General features: G+C 42.3%; 1 protein-coding gene across 1 annotated transcript in view; it reads left to right on the top strand.

Moving 5' to 3' along the window:
- Window positions 1–7,056: 7,056 nt before the first annotated feature.
- LOC117482573 (phospholipid-transporting ATPase ABCA1-like) overlaps window positions 7,057–26,546 on the top strand; it is a gene marked incomplete at its 5' end in the record, with an annotated part of 62,125 nt that continues 42,635 nt past the window's right edge. Inside the window, 3 exon segments of the mRNA XM_034130708.1 lie at window positions 7,057–7,150; window positions 14,735–14,876; window positions 15,228–15,346. Coding sequence (XP_033986599.1) covers window positions 7,057–7,150; window positions 14,735–14,876; window positions 15,228–15,346 — 355 coding nt within the window.

The raw sequence follows: 26,546 nt of genomic DNA, 5'->3' as shown, positions 1-26,546 counted from the left end.
TGTTAGCATCTGGTTAGCTAGCTGCACTAACGGACATAAGGAGCTGTTTGTTCCACAACAAGCTGGAGGAGAGTCCTCTCCTCTCAGACTGAGAGACTCAGGTGAGCTAAAGGACTCTCTGAGTGTTTAGATAGTTAACTTTAGTCTAAGTTATCTCAGTGGGTCTCAAACGGTTTGGTCACAAATTATTCAAAAGATTATTTCCGCGGCATATGATCATTATAGTTATAAAAAAAATAAGAGAATAAAGGAAAAACAGTTATGAAATACTATATGGCAGTAAAACAAGAATAGAGTTTAAAAGGGGAGTGATTAGTAAAATATCCATAAAGAAAAAGTACATCTGTTTACAGTTCTGCTTCATATGGGTGTTGAGAGAGGTATCCATAGATCTCTTCATTTTGCTCTCAAAGTGCACCAGATTGATGCATTTAACTTCAATATTTAAAAACAAATCTTCCCGGGGGAGCATCCCCCCGGACCCCCCTAGAGGAGGTGAGGTCCGCCCCCCCACTCATAAAAAATACCACTTTACCCCTGCCTATATGCCGTGAGCTGATTATCGAGCCTTCATTGTAACAGTTGCGGGTGTACCGTGTGTGTGTGCGTGTGGGGAGTGTTGCATACCTGCCAAGTTGGCAGGTATGCAACACTACCACGGTAGTGCCAACCCTACCGATTTGGGCGGTAGTCTACCGCTTTTGACATGTTTCTACCGCCTACCGATTTAGCTGACTCTCCCTACCGATTTTCAATCTTCCCAAACTATAACAAATAAAAATGACACTACATAGACACTGGACTCGACTTTTGGCGGACACCGTTTGCAGCGTGTCTGTGATCCCATCATACAAACAGTCCTCTGTGTTTCAGTCGATCGCGAGATGTGTCTAAAAATAGAACAACAATATTCTGTTTTATCGTTAATGTCCTATAACATAATCTTCCTGTGCCAGAATAATGCACTTGAACGCATCAAAGCTTTGTGATTGGCGTGACCCCATGTATCGGGGCGTGGCTGGTAGTCAGTGGGCACTAGTTTGCTGTGCAGTCCGCACACACAAGACCACAATTATGGCAGAAGCAAAAGAGCCCCAAATATATAATTTTCACTCCGAGTGGGGAGGATGATTATTTTTGTATCTATTCCAATTCAAAGTCCATCTGTCTCTCATCTGCAATGCGTGCGTGGCTTTATCGAAGAAGGGTAATTTAGGAGCGGCATTTCAAAACAGTGCACAAACGCTACGAGACGGAATTCCCTCCTAATTCTGTCCTACGCTCCCAAAAGGTGAGGGACCTGAAAGGACAGCTAAATGCACAGCAGTCCATTTTCACCAGGCCCAACAACAAGAGCAAGGCTGCTACCATAGCATCTTATCGTGTCAGTCACGTTCTTGCGAAACACATGAAGTCTTTCAAAGACGGCAAAGTTGTGAAAGAAGCATTCCTGGAGGCTGCCGACGCGCTTTTTGGGGACAGTAAAAATAACAGTAGCATTTCAACAGGTTTTTGATATAATAAAAACTCAAGTTAGATACCGTTATTAATCAGCTGTAAGTTTTAGTTTGTTTGAACTTATTCATTATAATTATTGTACAAAATGGTATAAGAATGCAAACTTTAAGATCTGTTCTGTTTAAATTGATTATAGTCTATTATCAATTCAGGTTAAGAAACTAGTGTTGCTTGCATCCTATTTTAAAGGCATTTATTTTTATACTCTACTAAAATGCAACAAAAAAAGGGTTTGATTCTATTAATTTTGTCTTTTTTATTGCACTTTGGCAGCAGATTCCTGTGTAGCTTCAGATCTGAGTTGTCTTATTAGTAAAACTAATTTATACTTTTGTAGCAACACTATTTTTATATAATGGCAAAGAAAGGGTTCAGTCTTTTCTTTTTTTCCTGTGTCATATGTGGCAGCACTGTTCAATGTTTCTTGAAAACATTACCCACTGTAGTTTGTGACGTGTGAATAAACTCCCAACTCTGTATCAACAACACTGTTGTGTAACTTCATTTAAATACTTGTATGTGTGTAGATTAGAAAGAGGTAAGATAAAGGATCTGCAGTATTTTATGAAGTATTAATCGTACAAAGGTCAGTTTTATACAAGTAGAAGTGTGTATTTACCTGGTAGTCGGCTGTCAGTAATGGCTACGCCTCTCTATTTGGACTGGTAGATCTCGGGAGACTGGCAACTTTAAAAGTAGCTCTCGGTTCAAAAAAGGTTGGGCACCCCTGATCTACACTGTCAAGGTTCAAGGTTCTTTATTGTCAAACTAACATAGCTACAGAGTAATTATGTTGTTGAAAATCTTATGTCACAGGCTTCTCCAACAATGCAACTGAAAGAGGACCAGAAACACATTAAAAATATTTGGGATATTTATCTCCCAGTCTTTTACTCTTCGGGCATTTTACAGACCAAACATGTCGTTGATGTCACTGTTTACCAAACTACCACTTTTTCTGAAAAATGCATAAAATGATGCAATATATGTTAAATACATGGTTTATACATGTAATTACTGGGGTTCCATTTCTTCTGATTACCTAATTTGGGCGTGCACATTTGCCGCGCGCAAACCTACCTCTTTTGGATTTGGAAAGGTTGGCATGTATGGTGTTTCAGTAAAAAATGCCACTGTAGTGCCGCTGCCACTGTGGGCTAAGCCCCGAATGTTTTCAGGTCCAGGCGACGCCCCTGTGTAGAACCCTCTGAGATCAGGTTAGAACCCTCTGAGATCAGGTTAGAACCCTCTGAGATCAGGGGTTTATACTACGAAGCAGGATTTTCGCTTAGCGAGCTAACTTCCTGGATTTCCGGTCCTACGACGCTGGTTCAATTCTTAGCGGGCCAGATAACTTATTCTGAACGGCTAGCCTCCGGAGCAGGATAGGTTCCAGGATAAAAGCACTGCCTGCTGACCAATCAGAGCTCAGTGTGCGGAGTTTAAAGCGATCAATTCATACTGTCTGTATCTGTGGATGAAATATGTGCAGCAACGCGTATCTCAGACCATTTACCGGTTCTGTTTACAACCTCCATCTCTTCCGCAGGAGTCGAATCACGTGCCCCTGTGCGTCGTCTGCGTTCGATTAACCCCTTGACTGCCTCACAGTTCTCTGATGTTTTTAATGCTTCTCCGATCTGTAAATTAGATGTGAACTGTGCTTTTAGTGCTGATGAGCTTATCTCCATGTTTGACTCGACATGCACACTAATACTGGATTCTGTTGCTCCGTTTACGCTTAGACGCACCAAAGTTCTATCAGAGCCGTGGCTCAATGACTGTACTCGTGCTCTCAGACGCGCTTGCAGGCGTGCAGAGAAAAAATGGAAAAAGGATAAACTCCATGTCTCCCTAGAAATCCTTCGTGCTTGCCTTTCTGACTACCAGACGGCAGTCAAAGCAGCCAAAACAGAGCACATTTCTCTGTTCATCTCCAAAAACAGCCATAAACCTCAGGTTCTTTTTAATGTCCTCAACTCTATCATTAATCCCTGTGATGTTTCTTCTATTGTCCCATCGACTACTCTCTGTGATAAGTTTCTTACATTTTTTATTGAAAAAGGTATCTGCTCTTAGGCTAGCCCACACTAGTGCTACCCCAGATCCTGCTCCTTTTCTGTGCCCTGCTGTCCTCGACCACTTTGAGCCTGTATCCCTCTCTTCTCTCTCGGATGTAGTCAAGCACCTGCGGCCGACAAACTGCACCTCAGACAGCATTCCCTCTCGCCTTCTCAGAGATGTTTTTGATTCAGTTGGAGCAAGTATTTTATTACTTTTAAACACCTCTTAGCTCAGGATGTGTCCCAGCTGCCTTCAAATATGCCGTGGTCAAGCCACTACTTAAAAAGAAAAATCTCGACCCCTCCATTCTCGCAAATTTTAGGCCCATCTCCCAGCTACCTTTTTTATCTAAAGCCCTGGAGCGAGTAGTCTACGCCCAGCTGCAGTCTTTTTTAACCATGCATGGAATCCATGAAAAGTTTCAGTCTGGCTTTAAACCCATGCACAGCACTGAAACAGCCCTTTGAAGAGTTTTTAATGATCTGCTCCTAGCCGCCGACTCAGGTAGCCCAGCTGTCTTGATGCTGTTAGACCTGACAGCTGCCTTTGACACTGTGGACCATAGCATCCTGCTGTCACGGCTTGAACAGTCCGCTGGCATCACAGGCTCTGCCCTTGCATGGTTCAGGTCCTACCTGACAGACCGTAGCTTCTCAGTGCAGCTAGGTGCCTTCTCCTCTGCCAAAGCCCCTCTTACCTGTGGGGTTCCCCAAGGCTCGATTCTGGGCCCCATCCTTTTTCTACTGTACATACTGCCCCTAGGTTCAATACTCACAAAACATAATATTCCCTTCCACTGCTACGCCGACGATGTACAGATCTATCTGCCTCTCAAAGCAAATGTCAAACACTCACTACAGCAGTTGATGGACTGCTTAACAGAGATAAAATCCTGGCTGAGCAAAAACGTTCTCAACCTCAACGAGAGCAAGACTGAGGTCATCTTTTTTGGACCCCAACCTCCAGCCTCTCCGGTTGATATTCTGGGCTCTCTCAAAAAAAACATCCTCCCCTCGGTCATGAACCTTGGAGTGACCTTCACTAGCACTTTTAAATTCGACAAGCAGGTCAGCACCGTAGTCAAATCCTGCTTTTTTTAAATAAGACTATTGGCCAAAACCAAGTCGTATTTATCTTTTAATGACTTAGAAAGGGTTATTAACGCCTTTGTTACCTCAAGACTGGACTATTGCAACGCTCTGTATGTGGGTATGGACCAGGCCTCAATCAAACGCCTGCAGCTAGTCCAAAACGCAGCTGCACGTTTGCTGACTGGCCACAAAAAGCGTGACCACATCACCCCAATTCTGGCCTCACTGCACTGGCTTCCAGTTCGGTTCAGAATTGATTTAAAACTCCTTTTATTTGTTTTTAAAGCACTTAATGGGCTGGCTCCGGCCTATATAGCTGAACTGCTCCAGCGCTACACCCCAGCCAGAGCTTTAAGGTCTGCTGACCAGCTGCTGCTGGTAGTGCCCAAGACCAGGCTTAAAACCCGAGGGCACCGAGCCTTCGCAGCAGCTGGCCCGAGGCTCTGGAACACTCTGCCCCTCCATGTGAGGTCGGCCCAGACCCTAGGGGTTTTTAAATCTACACTAAAAACACACTTCTTCTCTCTGGCCTTCTAGTTAGAGCGGAGCACGACTCCTGACTTTTCCTTGGGTTTTTTTTTTTTTTTTATATATATCTGTTGTAATTTATTGTCTTTTATTGTGATTGTAGTAATGTGTTTTTATTACATGTACAGCACTTTGGCTCGACCAAAAATCGCTTTTAAATGTGCTTTATAAATAAAACTTGATTTGATTTGATTTGATATGACAGGAGAAAGGAAATACAGTTTAAACTGCCGTTGCAGGAAAGACGTCCGGCCAAAATCACCGACTGTGTGAACGTGAAAATGAATAGAATATCCCCTCCCATCTTCAGAGCAATCTGACTATTATAACATTAGCGTTAAGAAAGCTTACTTAAATATCTGCCACAACATAAGTAACCGGATCAGAGTAACATTAAGTACTGTCCGCGGCACTGTGAGTGCAGACGTCGATGTGTCCCATTATCATTCATATCATATCACATCATAATGTATCATATATTTCCTTATCTGAGTCAGCTGAGCCGTATCTGGCCGTGCAACACTCACAGTGTCACATACTGTATGCAGAAGTATTATTTTAAGCAACACATTAAGTTGACGAAACACTCGAGTCAAATGTAATTAAAGTCAGATCGTGTCTTGGACGGGGCAGTGATATCATAAACCTGTTGATGAACGCATTCAAACGCTTTTTCTGTTACCAGCTGTATTCACCTTGCAGGTGCAGCTATGTGGCTTTGATCCTGGATAAAGTGTTTAAGTCATGGATGTTTAAAGTTTAACGTCTTCATATTTGTCTAACATTAGTTGACTTTTCATTCAGGAAGTATGACGCTGCGCTGTCAGTACGCTTGTCCATGTTTGTGATTGGTCGAATGCTCCAAATACCACCCCTTTCATGTGAACGCGCACCTAACTAGATAGGACACGGCTGGCTTGAGCGATCGAGTTGATAGCCAGCGTCGTAGGACAGTTTAGCGAGAGCGCGTATGTTTTGGATTGGGCCAACCGGCTAACTCAAACATATCCAGGATATGTTGAACTAGATTCGTAGTATAGGCCCCAGGTTAGAACCCTCTGAGATCAGATTATCTGTAGAACCCTCTGAGATCAGATTAGAACCCTCTGAGGTCAGATTATCTGTAGAACCCTCTGAGATCAGATTAGAACCCTCTGAGATCAGATTATCTGTAGAACCCTCTGAGATCAGATTAGAACCCTTTGATATTAGATTAGAACCCTCTGAGATCAGATTATCTGTAGAACCCTCTGAGATCAGATTAGAACCCTCTGATATTAGATTAGAACCCTCTGAGATCAGATTATCTGTAGAACCCTCTGAGATCAGATTAGAACCCTCTGAGATCAGATTAGAACCCTCTGAGATCAGATTAGAACCCTCTGATATTAGATTAGAACCCTCTGAGATCAGATTATCTGTAGAACTCTCTGAGATCAGATTAGAACCCTCTGAGATCAGATTAGAACCCTCTGATATTAGATTACCTGTAGAACCCTCTGAGATCAGATTAGAACCCTCTGATATTAGATTATCTGTAGAACCCTCTGAGATCAGATTTAAAAGTGTGTGTGTGTGTGTGTGTGTGTGTGTGTGTGTGTGTGTGTGTGTGTGTGTGTGTGTGTGTGTGTGTGTGTGTGTGTGTGTGTGTGTGTGTGTGTGTGTGTGTGTGTGTGTGTGTGTGTGTGTGTGTGTGTGTGTGTGTGTGTGTGTGTGTGTGTGTGTGTGTGTGTGTGTGTGTGTGTGTGTGTGTGTGTGTGTGTGTGTGTGTGTGTGTGTGTGTGTGTGTGTGTGTGTGTGTGTGTGTGTGTGTCACATGTTATATAAACACAGATCTTTGTGTTCGGTTCTTCAGCTGCAGCTGCTGGTGGAGATCGTCTGGCCGCTCTTCATCTTCTTCATCCTCATCGCTGTCAGACTCAACTACCCTCCGTACGAGCAGCATGAGTGTGAGTCCACACACACACACACACACACACACACTGTAACTACATCAGGACACATGATGTGTAGCTGACCCCTCACCCACTAACAGATATCACAATTATTATTTAAATGACCAGTTTCCTTCCAGTGGCCGAGAGGTTTATTGATGTTCTTATTTGAATATGTGGTCACATGAAGCTAGCTTTTTTTATTTTTTATTGTTGTATTTTATTCTATATGTTGCATTGTGGGAGGAGCTCAGGACAGAAGAATGTAATTTCTACTCTGTAGCTGCTGAGAGCATATGATGATAACACCTTTGCATCTTGACTCTCTGAATCTAACTAACGTAGCTAACCGAGTCATTTCAGATATACTGAAACACTTCAGTTAAGAGACAGACTAACTCTGTGCGTCACTCTTTAGTGTCCCCTGGTCTCCAGCTGTGTGCGTCACTCTTTAGTGTCCCCTGGTCTCCAGCTGTGTGCGTCACACTTTAATGTCCCCTGGTCTCCAGCTGTGTGCGTCACACTTTAGTGTCCCCTGGTCTCCAGCTGTGTGCGTCACACTTTAGTGTCCCCTGGTCTCCCGGCTGTGTGCGTCACTCTTTAGTGTCCCCTGGTCTCCCAGCTGTGTGCGTCACACTTTAGTGTCCCCTAGGGTCCTTCTCAGGTCGATTAAATGGATTCCTTGCGTCCCTCACTTGCGTCGTTTCCCTGCGTTTAGTCCCTCCCACCAGGGAAGCATGGAGAGACGCAAGGAAACCACGAGAAGCAGGGAAATGAGTTTTAAGAGCAATGGGACGTCCTTTCCTCCGGAGCGTCACGTGAAGCGACGTCCGTTTGTGATGACGCCGCACAGCTGTTCGTCTGACAGCAGCTCTGTCCCCGTTATTTTCACAAACACCCCCGCCTCTGTTAGTACACATTTACTGACACAAACATTTGTATCATCTGTTGTAGACCCAAATACATTAAATAAAATAAGAACTCATTCTCAAAAAAGATAAACGCCATTCTTAAAATGTATAAACGAACAATAGTTGGATTAATATTGATTAGAGTGCACAATAGAAATAAAATAATTCAGAGAAGAAAAAGAGATATGTTATCTATCAAAACCCAGTTAGATTAACATTCATTGGATTGCACACTTTGTTTGTTTGTGTGGATATGTAGCACATTAACATGTTAAATAGCACTTAATGACTGACTGAATGGAAATGACAATAAATGAAAATGTAAAACGAAAAAAGCGATCATGAAAATGTTTCCAATAAATGAATAAAATGATCTTTGTCCACTTTGTTGTTCAGATATATCACATATTTGTAACTGAATGATGCATTCATTGAAACAAAACACAGTATGAACTGAGGAGTGAGTCCCGTGAGTTTCATGTGTTTTCTTCACTCCGCTGGGAAACTGCTCTCATGTCAAGAAGCATCAGATCAGTGCATGCGCTGCATCGTCCAATCAGTGAGCGATACACAGTAAGGGGGCGGGGAGAGTATCTGAGGATTTCACCGGAGGATGGTCTGGTAGTTCCTCGGTTATCGCTCCTCCATTATCGCTCCTCGCTCCTCGATCCTCGGTCCTCCGGCAGAAATAAGAGCCATGGGACGCTACTCAAGATGGCGCAGACAAATCAACTTCCGGTGATACCGAGGACCGAGGAGCGAGGAAATGAAAATAGTCGACCTGAGAAGGACCCCTGGTCTCCCAGCTGTGTGCGTCACTCTTTAGTGTCCCCTGGTCTCCCAGCTGTGTGCGTCACTCTTTAGTGTCCCCTGGTCTCCCAGCTGTGTGCGTCACTCTTTAGTGTCCCCTGGTCTCCCAGCTGTGTGCGTCACTCTTTAGTGTCCCCGGTCTCTCAGCTGTGTGCGTCACTCTTTAGTGTCCCCTGGTCTCCCAGCTGTGTGCGTCACTCTTTAGTGTCCCCTGGTCTCCTTGCTGTGTGCGTCACTCTTTAGTGTCCCCTGGTCTCCCAGCTGTGTGCGTCACTCTTTAGTGTCCCCTGGTCTCCGTTGTGTTTGAGCTTCTTCAGCGTTTGGTTTCAGCAGCTTTCAGTAAACGCTGCCATGTCTCCTGAAGCTGCTGAATGTTCTCTAAATGCTGCATGTGTTGCTGAAGATGTTTCTTCATGTGGAACATTTGGGTTTTTATATCTGCATCCTTTCTGAAGCTGCTCCTCCTGATGGAAGAGACTTGATCGGTGTAGTTTATTTGCTCCTGTCAGCCTCCGTATGATGAGGAGTTATTTAGCGCTAACTGTTGGTAGATTTATGAGATATCTCCAGAAACAGACTAAGTTAGTAAGAAAGGTCCTGAAGCTGTATCTCCTTCCTCTGGTCTGTCTGAGGACGTGTTGTGGACGTGTTGAGGACGCGTTGAGGACATGTTGAGGATGTGTTTTGGACATGTTGAGGATGCGTTGAGGACATGTTGAGGATGCGTTGAGGACGTGTTGAGGACGCGTTGAGGACATGTTGAGGACGCGTTGAGGACATGTTGAGGATGTGTTTTGGACATGTTGAGGATGCGTTGAGGACATGTTGAGGACGCGTTGAGGACGTGTTGAGGACGCGTTGAGGACGTGTTGAGGACGCGTTGAGGACGCGTTGAGGACGCGTTGAGGACGCGTTGAGGACGCGTTGAGGACACAAGCCTCAGGTTAGAGTTATTGATCTGAAGGAACACATTTATTTATCACTCCTCAGTGTATGGCTCTTCATCATGCGCTGTGTCCTCAGGATCAATAAAGTTAGAATAAACGTTATCAACATCAAGCGTCCAGAATCAATTACTTTAAATACTCTGAAGTACTTCTTCTTCTGCTCCTTCCTACATACTTCATATCTAAAGAGTCCCTATCATTCTCTCTGTGGTGTTCCCTCTCTTATAGTGTGTTCTGTAGGTTTTAGTGCATGTAAATGGTCTGCAGGAGAGGACTCTTTAAAGTAGAGACACTACATACTGATATACACCTGAACATCAGCAGGAGAGGACTCTTTAAAGTAGAGACACTACATACTGATATACACCTGAACATCAGCAGGAGAGGACTCTTTAAAGTAGAGACACTACATACTGATATACACCTGAACGTCAGCAGGAGAGGACTCTTTAAAGTAGAGACACTACATACTGATATACACCTGAACATCAGCAGGAGAGGACTCTTTAAAGTAGAGACACTACATACTGATATACACCTGAACATCAGCAGGAGAGGACTCTTTAAAGTAGAGACACTACATCTGATATACACCTGAACATCAGCAGGAGAGGACTCTTTAAAGTAGAGACACTACATACTGATATACACCTGAACATCAGCAGGAGAGGACTCTTTAAAGTAGAGACACTACTGACTGATATACACCTGAACATCAGCAGGAGAGGACTCTTTAAAGTAGAGACAATACATACTGATATACACCTGAACATCAGCAGGAGAGGACTCTTTAAAGTAGAGACACTATATACTGATATACACCTGAACATCAGCAGAAGAGGACTCTTTAAAGTAGAGACACTACACACTGATATACACCTGAACATCAGCAGGAGAGGACTCTTTAAAGTAGAGACACTACATACTGATATACACCTGAACATCAGCAGGAGAGGACTCTTTAAAGTAGAGACACTACATACTGATATACACCTGAACATCAGCAGGAGAGGACTCTTTAAAGTAGAGACACTACATACTGATATACACCTGAACATCAGCAGGAGAGGACTCTTTAAAGTAGAGACACTACATACTGATATACACCTGAACATCAGCAGGAGAGGACTCTTTAAAGCAGATACACTACATACTGATATACACCTGAACATCAGCAGGAGAGGACTCTTTAAAGTAGAGACACTACATACTGATATACACCTGAACATCAGCAGGAGAGGACTCTTTAAAGTAGAGACACTACATACTGATAAACACCTGAACATCAGCAGAAGAGGACTCTTTAAAGTAGAGACACTACACACTGATATACACCTGAACATCAGCAGGAGAGGACTCTTTAAAGTAGAGACACTACATACTGATATACACCTGAACATCAGCAGGAGAGGACTCTTTAAAGTAGAGACACTACATACTGATATACACCTGAACATCAGCAGGAGAGGACTCTTTAAAGTAGAGACACTACATACTGATATACACCTGAACATCAGCAGGAGAGGACTCTTTAAAGTAGAGACACTACATACTGATATACACCTGAACATCAGCAGGAGAGGACTCTTTAAAGCAGAGACACTACATACTGATATACACCTGAACATCAGCAGGAGAGGACTCTTTAAAGTAGAGACACTACATACTGATATACACCTGAACATCAGCAGGAGAGGACTCTTTAAAGTAGAGACACTACATACTGATATACACCTGAACATCAGCAGGAGAGGACTCTTTAAAGTAGAGACACTACATACTGATAAACACCTGAACATCAGCAGAAGAGGACTCTTTAAAGTAGAGACACTACACACTGATATACACCTGAACATCAGCAGGAGAGGACTCTTTAAAGTAGAGACACTACATACTGATATACACCTGAACATCAGCAGGAGAGGACTCTTTAAAGTAGAGACACTACATACTGATATACACTTGAACATCAGCAGGAGAGGACTCTTTAAAGTAGAGACACTACATACTGATATACACCTGAACATCAGCAGGAGAGGACTCTTTAAAGTAGAGACACTACATACTGATATACACCTGAACATCAGCAGGAGAGGACTCTTTAAAGTAGAGACACTACATACTGATATACACCTGAACATCAGCAGGAGAGGACTCTTTAAAGTAGAGACACTACATACTGATATACACCTGAACATCAGCAGGAGAGGACTCTTTAAAGCTCACATCTGTAAATCCTCAGTGCGTGAGGGGGGGGGGCGGGTCATCCTGTTTCTGAAGCAGAGATTTCTAAGCGGTGATTCAGCCGACGTGTTGAATCTCGCTTTAAAGAGTTCACTTCAGCACAAACCCCCCCGCAGGCTGCAGAAAACAGGGGAACTAAGAGGAGATGAATTACAGATAATAAGACGGGTTGAGTCACACACACCACACACGCACACACACCATATAATACATCCATCATTAAATAAGAGTCTAACAAAGGCTGCTGCGGGGGCGAAACCATGGAAACAAACTTTAATTCATCTGGGTTTAAACATTTCTGTAGAAGTAACGCGAGGGCAAGTCCACACACACATATACACACACATAACACATACACACGTATACACATACACACACACATAACACACACACACACTCTTGTGAAATAGCGGAGACGTCTGTAATGGACCTTCAGGAAGCGATGAGAGGAACTTTCTGACCTGCAGGACACTCGCAGTTGTTCCTGGAATCATGTGCAGATTACCATCGGAGGATAAAGACAGTTAGCAGATAAGGCCGTGTGATTGGCTCTCAGGGAATCAGATATTAAACAAACAGAAAACTGTGAACGATAATGATACCAAGATTAACTTTACATTAACTTTTAGATTTCGGAAAATTGAACACAGCTCTTTCATTCAATCACATATTTTATAGATATATATATATATTGTCTTTTAATTTGTCTTTCTTTTTAGAATCTGGATTTTGATCCTGATTGAAAAAAACATGACACTTTTTATATTTTTGAAAATGTTTCACTTTTTTTGTTGTTGATTTATTTAATAGTTTTATTCAGTCCTGCGTTACTCTGTTTATTACCTGTGAAGACCCCCTGTGAAGACCCCCTGTGACCAGTCGATCAAAGTGTGTGTGTGTGTGTGTGTGTGTCAGAATGAATCCTCTTATCTAATCTATGTGATTAGAAAATGCTTGTTGGCAGTCGACAGTCTTAAAGGTTCCTGCAGCTCCTCTGATAGCGGTGGGGGGTCAAAGGTCGGTCTGGCCTCCTCCATGATAATGAAGAGCCTCGTTATCTACCTTCAGACTTCAGGTGACCTTCCAACGCTGCAGCAGATAAACACCTCCATCAAACACGTGTTCACGAGCTGCACGTGTTGACCAGCTGTCAATCAAAGAGATATCAAATATTAAAGAGGCTCTACTTTAAAGAGTCCTCTCCTGCTGATGTTCAGGTGTATATCAGTATGTAGTGTCTCTACTTTAAAGAGTCCTCTCCTGCTGATGTTCAGGTGTATATCAGTATGTAGTGTCTCTACTTTAAAGAGTCCTCTCCTGCTGATGTTCAGGTGTATATCAGTATGTAGTGTCTCTACTTTAAAGAGTCCTCTCCTGCTGATGTTCAGGTGTATATCAGTATGTAGTGTCTCTACTTTAAAGAGTCCTCTCCTGCTGATGTTCAGGTGTATATCAGTATGTAGTGTCTCTACTTTAAAGAGTCCTCTCCTGCTGATGTCCAGGTGTATATCAGTATGTAGTGTCTCTACTTTAAAGAGTCCTCTCCTGCTGATGTCCAGGTGTATATCAGTATGTAGTGTCTCTACTTTAAAGAGTCCTCTCCTGCTGATGTTCAGGTGTATATCAGTATGTAGTGTCTCTACTTTAAAGAGTCCTCTCCTGCTGATGTTCAGGTGTATATCAGTATGTAGTGTCTCTACTTTAAAGAGTCCTCTCCTGCTGACGTGCAGGTGTATATCAGTATGTAGTGTCTCTACTTTAAAGAGTCCTCTCCTGCTGATGTCCAGGTGTATATCAGCATGTAGTGTCTCTACTTTAAAGAGTCCTCTCCTGCTGACGTTCAGAGCCTTGTAGACCCAGAAAACTATAAGAACATCACCAAGCAGCACTGAACGTGTCTGCTTTATTTGGCTCTACTTTGTGAAGCAGCTTTTTCTGACATGAATGAGATCTAAAAATAGAACAAGACTGAGTGAGGAACATTTAAATGACTCTATTAGAGTGAACCTAAGTGGGTCCAGCAGACCCCTCTATGGTGGACTCCATGCAGGGCCAGTCCTCTCACTGACTGTGAAAAAGAGTGAGATGCTTGTCAGGTGGTGATTAAGGCGATGTACTCACTGTGTGGGCCATAATAATATGTGAGAAATGGTCGTTTTCTTGGACCTTGATGTGAAGTTAAGATTTGTGATAAGCTTTAGGTATTGCAATTTCACACGTGTACAAAGGTCGCTTAATTCAACTGACGAGTGCTATGTGAATAAATGAAAACGATGTGATGCAAGTAGCTCCTGGCCACTTTCATTTTTTCAGGTAAGAGAGTCACTTCCTGTTTGTGTGTCTGCCGATGCTTTTACTTTGGTAAGAGAGTCACTTCCTGTTTGTGTGTCTGTTGGTGCTTTTACTTTGGTAAGATAGTCACTTCCTGTTTGTGTGTCTGTTGGTGCTTTTACTTTGGTAAGAGAGTCACTTCCTGTTTGTGTGTCTGTCGATGCTTTTACTTTGGTAAGAGAGTCACTTCCTGTTTGTGTGTCTGTCGATGCTTTTACTTTGGTAAGAGAGTCACTTCCTGTTTGTGTGTCTGTCGATGCTTTTACTTTGGTAAGAGAGTCACTTCCTGTTTGTGTGTCTGTCGATGCTTTTACTTTGGTAAGAGAGTCACTTCCTGTGTATCTGTGTGTCTGCAGGTCACTTCCCCAACAAGGCGATGCCGTCAGCCGGCACGTTGCCATGGTTACAGGGAATCCTCTGCAACGCCAACAACCCGTGTTTCAGGAGCCCAACGCCTGGAGAGAGTCCGGGGGTCGTGGGAAACTTCAACGACTCCATGTGAGGCTCTTATTCTGAAAATCCAATCAGCATTAATCTAGAAACGATGAAAGAGTAAAGATCACCCTTTGACTTAAAACACACAGGGTGTTAGTCTTTGAAGAACCACTATATATTACATGGACTTTTATTCTGAAAATCTGATTTGATCTTCAATTTAAAGTCGTTTTTTTAAAGATGGACTCTCTGAACTTCAACAGATGTATTGAAACTGTGGTTCTTTAAACTTCAGGTTCTTACATTTTACAGACTTTTATTCTGAAAATCCAAATGTCTGTCAGTTCTCTCTTCATCTTTATGATATCTGACTTTATAATGTGGTGTTTTATTGAACTCTGACCTCTGTTCCAGAATCTCCCGCCTGTTCTCCGACGCCAAGAAGATTCTGCTCTACAGCCAGAACGACAAGAACCTGGAGGGCTTCAAAGAACTGGCCCACGCTCTGAAGGAGCTGCAGGAGAGCCGCTCAGGTACCAGAACCTCTCACAGAACCACAACCTCTCACAGAACCACAACCTCTCACAGAACCACAACCACAACCTCTCACAGAACCACAACCTCTCACAGAACCAGAACCACAACCAGAACCTCTCACAGAACCACAACCTCTGACAGAACCACAACCTCTAACAGAACCACAACCTCTGACAGAACCACAACCTCTAACAGAACCACAACCACAACCTCTCACAGAACCACAACCAGAACCTCTCACAGAACCAGAACCTCTAACAGAACCACAACCAGAACCTCTAGCACAACCAGGACCACAACCTCTAACACAACCACAACCTCTCACAGAACCACTGACACAACCAGAACCACTGACACAACCAGAACCAGAACCACTGACACAACCAGAACCACTGACACAACCAGAACCAGAACCACTGACACAACCAGAACCAGAACCACTGACACAACCAGGACCACTGACAGAACCAGAACCTCTAACAGAACCAGAACCACAACCAGAACCACTGACAGAACCAGAACCTCTAACAGAACCAGAACCACTAAACAGAACCAGAACCACAACCAGGACCAGAACCCTGTCTCTCTCAGGTCCTGATTTAGAACTGGTTCTAAACCAGGACCACAGATGCGGCTTTCACACCAGCGCTTTTCCCTTTCTAGCTCCGAGCTGGAGCTTTTCTGGTTCAGCTCCGGTTTCCCTTTTCAGCTCCCGCTCTGTTCACACCGCCCAGAGCCCGACTGGTGCTGCCGCTGCTGCGTCATGACGTCACCGTTTACATCGCTGATTTTCTCCCCAACGGCGCTCACAACAACGGGGTACTGCGTCGGGTCGATGATCGTGTTGCTTTTAATCATACGGAGCCAGATTAAATTAAATAACGACTGTTAGTGGTTCTTGAACCCCGAGAGCAGGAGAGACTGAAAAGAGTCAAGGCAAGCTTATAAAAGTTAACAGCATTTAATTACACAAAAGATGCAGTGGTTTACAAATGAAATGTGCGCGTTGGTGGTTCCCCCCTGCCAGCTGTTTGGTCCCGGTCCGCGCTGGGTCAGCTGGGGGCAAGGAGAGCGAGAGATCCTTCTTGTGTCTCCCGGGTAACAACTGTAGTCTTCTCCTATTGGCCGGCGTCGACGGGGGCGTGTCCAATGCAAATCCTGTCGGTTTCTGCTGCTGAATTACATCACTCAGATGTCTGTGGTCATCTAAACATTCCCTAATAAACCTCATTCCTGCGTCAATAAATGAGTGTTAAACCCAGGGTGTTTAGTGTACAACATCACGTTATTTCACCTTCAATTCACGGTTTGAAAACGTAGCATTTTGCCACATGCTAATGCTAACCGGAAATGACGAAATTCACCAGCGGAAAACCGGAAGTCACTTGTGAATCTTCGGTTTTCAGAATAAAACAGATTTAAATTAAATACAGTGTATTTCATTCAAATTACGCCACATCAACATTGATTTTAATTTCTAACAATCCCTCCTTTCATACCCTTTAAGGTATGAACATAATACTGAAATCAATGAGTTCTTCATCTGAACTTTGCATAGTACATAACTCATAAAGGGTAGAAAATACAAATAGGAACAATACATATTCATTATAAATGCGAAGTTTTTCATTTGTGCATAACTTCTAGCTTAAACCTTTAATGTCACTCCGTAAAATAGCAGCAATTAGCTTGGTATGGAAAACGTCGAACTCCCTCCTTTCACATCATATATATCATCTTCATACTGTATCTGGTGTAAAGGCACTTGTTCTTTCACAAAATATAAGAAGGATAAAACTATCTGAAAATATGACTCTTTATTTAAACAATCCCATCCTCTTCAGTTTTGCATACACTCCCTTTTTCAACTAATGTCTAGCGCTATTCTATCGGTCTGTTTTTATCTGACTGTTTGTGTCATCCTTTTACTGTGTCTCTGGTGTGATTTATGAATCTCTGCTGGTTATAGCAGATATAGTTCTCCCCATCCACATTCTTGTTGGTTGTGGGACAGAGGAATAATAATTCAGAACCTGCTGATATCTAAATCTTAATACTCGGCATATGTTACAAACAAAATAAAACATCTTCATGGTGAACTAAATAACATATTTCAATAGCTCGAAATGTCTGATGAGCATCTGTGTTGTTCCTAAATAAAATCCTTGTAATCTTTCTCAAATCTAAATATAACAATGAACCATTCCTGTTTGTGGTAAAGACACACACTAACGTTATGTAATATAATTTCATTATGGATTCAAAAACAACTAAAGTCATGGTCCAGCATACTGTCATCAAATGTCTTTCTATTATAAATTTAAATGTATATCCCCATAATGACCTAAACAATAAAGTATATGGCTTTTACTTCTATTTCTTTACCAGGCTAGTTACAAGATGTTGTCTAAATTAAATTCTGTGTCATTACATTACTATGTTTTAGCTTAACTGTAATATGTTCTTTCTATATTTCAAACCTCAGTTACTCTAATGTCTGTTAAAATATTACAAAATTGTGTCATTATCACAGGTCAACTTCTTTGGTATTCCATTCTGGAATTACATCTCTCACAGTAGCCCCTTGGCCACTGCTTCTGCATCTGTGTTACCTGTTCAAAATCCAATCAATATTGAAACATGTCAACATTCATCAAACAGTATCTTATCCCCAGATATGGAGCAGGTTAATTCTAAAACTATCATTCAATGCTCAGTTTGAACATCTAGGTTGGGGCGGAAGGTTTCTTTCAATCCCTAAAAGAAAAATTTAAATTGTGAATTTGACAGCCATGTTGACGTTATACATTATACACACTCCCCCTTTTTACACATGAACTCATGTGTAATAAAATCCTGAAATGGGGAGGAAAGAAAACTTTCAGTTACATTTTGGTTAGGGACATAGCAATTTTACATCCATTATTATTATTATCTTTCCACAGTAAACACCTCAGTGAAAATAAGTGTTTCTCTTCATCTTTCAGTCCTAAAAGAAACAGAATCTTCAGATTATAGTTTGAGTTTTTCATTTGCAAAACGCCAACTCCTGTGGGAGTAAAATATCATCAAGTAGATTAGAAACGGGTCCCATGTGCGGTTTCCCATTTTTGTGGAATTAGAGGAAACCTCTCGTTTCCCTTGGAGCTCCAAAATAATATGTTAGTCCAAAACCATGCTTGGTTAGTTATTGTTTTAGAATCATGCAGTTACACTGATCACATGCCGGCATTCATTCACACTCATACCGTCTGGTTGTCAAGTCAGGTTCGGTCAGGTACACCCCAGAGTCAGTCATTGACAGTGCTTTTGTCACACTGTCAGTCAGGGTCAAAGGTCATTTGGTCTCGGTCTTTTGGCCATGTCATGCTCTGCAGAGTCTTTACAGAGGTAATTCAGCATAGGCGGGTACCCTTTATCTACAAAAATATGTCATATGCGGAGCGCCATTCCTTATTCATTCACGATTTCAACTATGATTTTCAAGATGGTTCTAACTTTTCATTGGGACTTCTGCCTCCCACCTTTCTTGAAATTTGGTACAAAATTCACTTCCTTATAGTACTACTACTGCAGTTTATTTACACCTAATTAGTATTAAAATGTCTAAAATATCTATTTCAGAAACGTATGTACATGTGGCTATTATCTTGAGTCAAAACATTATTAGGATCTGTGTAGCTCTGTATTTCATAACTCCTTATACTCATTTAAACCCCTTTTCTGGTCTACTTAAAAAACAATGTTAATCCCCTTAGCAGTGTGTGGAACCTTGGGTGTTCGAACATGCAGCAATTACTCCCTCCTTCATCAAGGATTTAAAACAGAAGTCATTTCATATTTCCATCTTAAAGCCCTCCTATGGTGATAACTATGCCACAATGGTGAAACCAATACTTTAGATTGGAATACTATATTTGGCTTGGTCCTAGCTCTCCCTTTAACATTATCCATACAAATAAAGATTTGTCTGAACTTATACAGTGGTTCCTAAAACTATCCCTTTAATCTGTAGATCAATATTGTAACAAATTAAATCACCACTTTATTCACACATGAATAAGAATCTCTTAACGAACAATTTGTTAACATGATGGAAAGATTGAAGAATATAGTTCTACTCTGTACTCAAACACCCACTGCTTAAAGTGTAGTGAATGTTTCCATCATGTCTCCCCCTTTATCCCTCAGTGTGTTTTAGAATGATTCTCATTTTACTTTAATAGTTTCCTTTTTACTGCTATTTTAATTTACCAATTGATTAATTCATGGTTAATACATCTTTTTGTCTTTACGTATTTATTAAGTCAATTCAAGTTCTTTAAATGTGGTCACTTTTATGTGCGTTTTGTGAATAAGTGTGTTTATGTGTAAACTCACTCATTCCCGTTTTCCTGTTCTCCTCCCCTGGTTTTCTCAAGCCGTGACCCCGGCCTCCTCACTTCCAATCGACCATGCCAACTCCTCTGATTCTGTCTTCAGTCCATCAGCTTTTGAATCCATCGGCTGTAACTCTTTTAGGCAGCCTTTGGCCCGGTTACATCTGCAGCCCACATCATGCCACTGTTCTTGTACTGCTTTGCATTTCATCTCCTCCTTTACAGTCTCTCTACTGTTTTTATGGAGGGCGGATTCTGCTCTCATGTCCCACACTTTGCTCTTGTGCCAAATCTCGTGGCTCAGCTTGGAACTTCATGTCCTGTCTGAGGGACTAATGAGAGTATCTCTCTGTATGTCAGCATGCCGTTTGGTTCTGGATGCCACAGGTGGAGATAGTTCTGGCTGCAGTACTGGATGCAGTCTTGTTGTTGTTGTTGGTTCAGCTCTGGTTCTCTGTCTGTTCGATGGAGAAGGAGGAGTCTCCTGTTGGGTTAGGTCTTTTGTCAGCTTGGAGGGTCGGGGTCGTAGCCTTTCTGACTCAGAGGGGGAGTCCAGGTCTCGGGACGCATTACCGATAGGAAGTCTAGCACACTGAGGTTAAAAAAATTCAACCCTTTCCACTCTGTCTTTTTCTAATCATACTATCTGTCTTAGTTGTTAAATGCCATCTAAACAACACAATTAATGTCTACTAATGTTATTACAAAATCTCCTTCTAAAAATTATTTCAACCATTGTTACATATTTACCCAACATAACTCTTTCAAGAAACCATTTTCTCCCATAAATTGAAATACTTACATGTTTCAAGCATCACATTCCCCACACTACGAAAGAACATCTCCATACTTTCTCCAATATTGTAATCCCACTGTTTCTCAGAACAACAGTAAAAACCTGCAGAGGACACTAATCAGATCACAGTAATGTAAATTGACTCAAGTGTAAGCCCATGTCTACTTTCTATTATACTTATTACTTTTGGTGAACATTAAGTTTATATTATCTAAATTCCTTGTCTATGACTTGGAAATAGTTTGAGTGTAAAAATGTGTTTTTTCTCTGGTGGTGCCTTACCTAAAAATGTTCAATTACTTATTGTGTTGTACCAGTTTTTCCAAAATCAGTTTTAACTGCCGTGCCGTTTCTGGAAATGTGGCGGTACGGCTACACAATTTGCAAGAAAGTGCCAACATGTTCCTTTGTTAACTCTGATCCGGAGTGCATCTGCAGTGCGTTCTACAACTTCCCATGGTCCACTCCATACAGGTTGCAATGAGTTCATCTTGTGGATTTTTACTTTCACCCAATCACCTGATCCAACAGAAATATTCATCATGGACCTGGCATATGCTTCCGCCTCAATTTTCCTAATATCTCACACTGGTTCTCCTCTGTATTGTGAGGGGCTACATTGTGGTGGATATTGCTGAGTGGGGCAATCTCTAGCCAAATGTCTACAATCACCACATATGAAGCAGCCATCATCCCTTCTGCCTCTTGATCGTTGCTTTCCTCTCCATTGTCCCTTTTGTTGTATGGGAGGGTATACCTGTGCTTGCGGCTGTACTTGGGTAAGAGGATATGCAGGTGTTTGCTGTTGAAGATACTGTGGTGCTTGTGGCTGTACTTGGGTAGGAAGATACACAGGTGCTTGCTGTTGCTGGAATTGTGTGGGACATTCATTGGACCAATGTGACGTCTGACCACATGTGTAGCAGCCACCATTCTGGAAACCTCTTCCTCTGAAACTTCCTCCTCCGCTTTGTTGGTTCTGCATTTGATTCTCTGGTTCTTCCTGAGTTTGAACTGTTGGAGGTGTTCGCTCTGCCTTCTCTGCTAGTATGGCCATCTGCTTTGTCGATTTCTTGTTTTTAAATTAGCTTCGGCATCTTTCTCAGCTACTTGTATCTTCAAAAGTCTTAGTTTTAGTGCTTTCATCACTTCGTCATTTTCCTTCTGTGTTGCCTGGTATTTCATATCGTGGTGAATGAGATGTTGTCTCCATTGTTCAATGGGTTTAGTGTCTAATCCCACCTCGGCTTCCAGGCATGCCTGCACTGATCGGGGAAGGGCTTTAATGGCAGCGTTCTTCCACAACATTTCAACAGATGGAGAAAGGTCATGTCGTTCTCCCGTGCTGTCCTCCCACACTCCTTCACATCTCTTCAAGAAGGTATGCATGTCTTCCCCCGGCTCTTTTCTCAGGCTGGTGAGGGCATGTAAACTGCGTGTTGTCGGGTAGATGTGACGAATAGCAGCCCAATAGCTCGACCTGATATTGTTGAATGAAGTGTCATCTGGAGAGTTAGTGCATTTGGCCATGAAATCTACTGCTCTTGCCTCTAGTCTGCCTTCTATCCGTCTAAGCAGTGCCCTCATGTCTCCCAAGCACAGGTGGTCTTGGACAGTGTACTTCTCCAGATCTTTCACCCACTTCTGACCTCCTTGGGTGAGTGGAGGTAGCTTTGCCACTAATGATTCCATGTCCCTGTGAGCCCATGGTTGGTAGTCAAATCCTCCTCTCTCAGCCGCTATCAATGGCATGGAGGTATGTGCACTGGTCTTGGTTCTTCCAGCTTTGGGGCATGTCCCAGGGTATTCGTCCCTACTATTGTTCTCTGAGGGAGATGCAAATCTGCGTCGTTGCTGTGACTGTTCTTGGTAGGGGGAGTGTCTACTGGTTACAAACTGTGTACTGCCGTCGTCATCTTCATCTCCATGTCCTTTGGAATAGTCTTTGTCAGGAGAGTAATTTGTTCGGTGTGTTGTTTGAGATTCTCCCCATTTTTGAGTTATTTGTTGTTTTCTTTCTTCCTTAATTTCTTGGAATCTTTCATCTGCAGAATGTGTTGTTTCAGGAGAGCAACCAGTTCGGTAATTTTTCTCTTCTTGCTCTTTTTCCCATCTTTTCCTTTCTTCTTGTTCTTGTCTTTGTCTTTCTTCCATTCTTCTGATGAGTTCTGCTTCCATTCTTCTGTTGAACTCTTCCTCTCTGATGAGTTCTGCTTCCATTCTTCTGTTGAACTCTTCCTCTCTGATGAGTTATCTTTCGTTGGTCCAGGTTGATCATCTGCTGGAATCAATCCTCTCGTTTGCCACTGCTCGAACAGTTTCTCTATTCTGTTCCATGTCTTCTGTCTATCTTTTGGCGCTGTCATAGCATCTGACCTGATGTTTACCCTCTCCTTAATATCTGCAGTTGAGCCTGGCATTGAGAATGCTCTTAACTTAGTGTCATTTAGTGACATGTTTCACTTGGATGGAATTATGAAGTTTATCAAAGAAGAATTACTAATCCACTGAATAGTACCTTTGTATTCTTTATAAAAGTATCCTATGTCACCTGACCTCAACTTTAGAATCTGGTAATTTTTTTTTTTTTTTTTAAGTTTTTTAAAGTTTTTAATAAAAAAAAAAAGAAAAAAAGAAATTATGCAAATTTTAAAATCAGAAATAAAAAAAATAAAAAATGTACAGTGTATGGTTTTGACCTTTAAAATATGAAAATAGGAATATGGTGAAAATCCAAATAAACTGTGTACAGTGTATTCTGAAGTTTATGAAATTATGCAAATGTCATAACTACAATACTTCAATTCAGAGAAACCACATGTAATCTTTATCTGTGTGTGGTGAAGAATGTATTAACTGTAATACTTATGTCCGCTAGGGGAGCTGTTTTATTTTTAACTCCTTTCAAATGTATCAACTAGTACTTCCAGTTCATAAACCTACTTCCGGTTTATTTACCCAAATAAAGTTGAAATTACTTTCTTTGAAAAGCATGAAAAACAAAAACAACTTAATCTACTCTCAATGTTCATCTACACCATCCCTGTGTATTTAATCAGTAGTTACCAGTTGTATCTTTACTCAAACTATTTCACCACCTAGTAATGCCAACTGGCTAGCTAACTAGCTTAGCAGTATAGCATTAACCTCATGTGACTGGGGGAAGGGGAGGGGAACAATGGGAACATGTGATGCAATTAAAAACCACACTGCTTGAAAAACTCCAATACAAAACAAGACAATCTTCATTTATCTTAGCTCTAAATTCTATAGATGCTGACCTTAAAAGCTGATCTTATACCAATCTTGTACACAATCTTTCCGGCTTAGAACATCACACAAAAATAAACTTTTCGGCTTAAGAACTCCACACAATATACTTTATTAAACGAGACTACGCCGGTTTAACACATCAAACATATAAACTAACATGAACGGACCCAGTCCAGTGCAAAACAGATCATGGCTCGTACCTCCCCAGAGATCTTAACACTATTTGGAGCCAGTCCAATGTAAACCAGATAACCTCTAGTGCCTTCCCAAAGGTCTTTAATATTCACATTAATCGGGCGGCGCCGAAGAAACACTATAAACAAAACCGCACCACTCGCAATCACACCACAGATCAATCTACTACTCACCACCAACGCTTGCACCTAATGTAAGTTATTTAACTATACAGTTTTTGAATTAAACAGGTAACCGTCTCACCTTTGATTTAGGCCCAGCCAAAAAATCCTTTGTCTGCCGCCTGTTGTGATGCTAGTTAGCTGCAGCTTTCTTCTCTTCCAGCCCTCTCCTCTCTCCAGAGTCCCTTCGTTGGTTGCCAATTGTTAGTGGTTCTTGAACCCCGAGAGCAGGAGAGACTGAAAAGAGTCAAGGCAAGCTTATAAAAGTTAACAGCATTTAATTACACAAAAGATGCGGTGGTTTACAAATGAAATGTGCACGTTGGTGGTTTCCCCCTGCCCGCTGTTTGGTCCCGGTCCGCGCTGGGTCAGCTGGGGGCAAGGAGAGCGAGAGATCCTTCTTGTGTCTCCCGGGTAACAACTGTAGTCTTCTCCTATTGGCCGGCGTCGACGGGGGCGTGTCCAATGCAAATCCTGTCGGTTTCTGCTGCTGAATTACATCACTCAGATGTCTGTGGTCATCTAAACATTCCCTAATAAACCTCATTCCTGCGTCAATAAATGAGTGTTAAACCCAGGGTGTTTAGTGTACAACATCACGTTATTTCACCTTCAATTCACGGTTTGAAAATGTAGCATTTCGCCACATGCTAATGCTAACCGGAAATGACGAAATTCACCAGCGGAAAACCGGAAGTCACTTGTGAATCTTCGGTTTTCAGAATAAAACAGATTTAAATTAAATACAGTGTATTTCATTCAAATACGCCACATCAACATTGATTTTAATTTCTAACACGACTTCTCCAACCTTATACTTTTCTCCAGAGTGCCGTGGTTCATTGTTTATTAATGTGTTTCAGCGGCATGTACCGACCGCTGCAGTGCTGGCTGCTCTTCCACGGGAGTTTATTCTCCCGTTAGCTCCGGGTTAGCTCACACGGCTCTAAAGTATTCACTGTCTGACTGTCACACAAGCAGCTGATACATATCCCCAGTTCCCCTTAAGTGAATGTGTGTCAGTCTGAATTGACGCTGTTTGGCATCACAACGCTGTTATGAAAGTTTCTCTGGTATAACATGGGTGATGTTAGCATAGCAACCGAAGCTAAACTGACTACTTGCTAAGCCGTTTTCTACAGGCACATTTTACCGGCGTATTTTTCATTATGATTCTACTTGTGATAGTCGGACATGACAACCTGTGCAGCCCATGTATTGATTCCATCCGATAGCTGCTATAATAACAAACAAAACGTCTGCCTGCTCTCCACAATGATCAATAACAGCGAACGGATGGTCAAAGTAAGGTACAAATAAACAGAATCACACGAAGCCTGGTTAGTGTTGCCTGACTTTATAAAGTGTGTTTTTTTTTATAAGTGTGTGGTTGCCTTCTTCACTTTTGCTCAGCGCACTTTTGCTCAGCGCTACTGCTTGTAGGCAGGCATGACGAGACTCTTCAGTCGACCCATGTTCAGGGGAGGTGGGTTTAGTTTCCTGCACGCCTCGTAGAGAGACGTAAGCGACGCCGCCTCTGGCTCCGAAGCTCTTGCTTCGAGACCGACAATTTTTTGGAGCTGGAAACGAACCGGATTCCGGAGCTAAGAGGCGGCGCGGCTGCGGTGTGAACAGGAAAAAACGGTACTTTTCAGGCTCCAGCTCCGAGCCGGCCCTGAAAACGCGTTGGTGTGAAAGGGGCAACAGAGACCAGGTTCAGGTCTCTCTCAGGTTCCTGGTTCTTCAGCCTCGCTGCACTCTGAGAATTTGCTCCTTTGTGTTTTTAATTTGCACTCTGCTCCGCCACAAAGAGGGGGGGGGGGGCCTCACCTGAAGGCTGGGAAGAAAACGTTTTTGAGACTTTAAAAAGTGACTGTAGGACTTAAAGCTGATCCAGTTCTGCTAACACTGAGACCTGAAGAGACCTGACCCCTCTGGGACCAGGGTTCAGTCTGCTAATATGGAAAATAATCTACAAATATTCAATATAAAAGTAATAATGACAGGTCTGACTCAGGGTCAGTTTCCTCCCACAGTTAGACTGTTAAACTCCTGAACTCTGTGAAGAACTTCCAGAACATTCCTCTGTTGCATCTTGCTGATTATTTATCTAATGAATAGTTCCATTCAAAGCAGCGGCAGAAAGGAAGGTCTTCAGTCTGGATCTAAAAGCAGTCTTCGTTGCACCGGACCTGCAGGTTTCTGGGAGTTTGATCCAGATGTTTGGAGCTGAACTCCTCCAGGTTCAGTTCTGACTCTGGGACACACTGGAACAAAGGCTGATCCACAAACAAGTAAATATAGAATAAAAACAAGGGGTTTTCGCTTGTTTTAAAGGTAGGGTAGGTAAGAACGGAGAAAGCAGCTCGAGTGCGCTGGAATTTGAAAATAC

This window comes from Trematomus bernacchii, unplaced genomic scaffold, assembly GCF_902827165.1.
Source record: "Trematomus bernacchii unplaced genomic scaffold, fTreBer1.1, whole genome shotgun sequence".
In the NCBI taxonomy this organism is placed as follows: Eukaryota; Metazoa; Chordata; class Actinopteri; order Perciformes; family Nototheniidae; genus Trematomus; species Trematomus bernacchii.
Note: the sequence above shows the minus strand (reverse complement) of the source record. Positions and strands in the feature narration are given on the sequence as shown.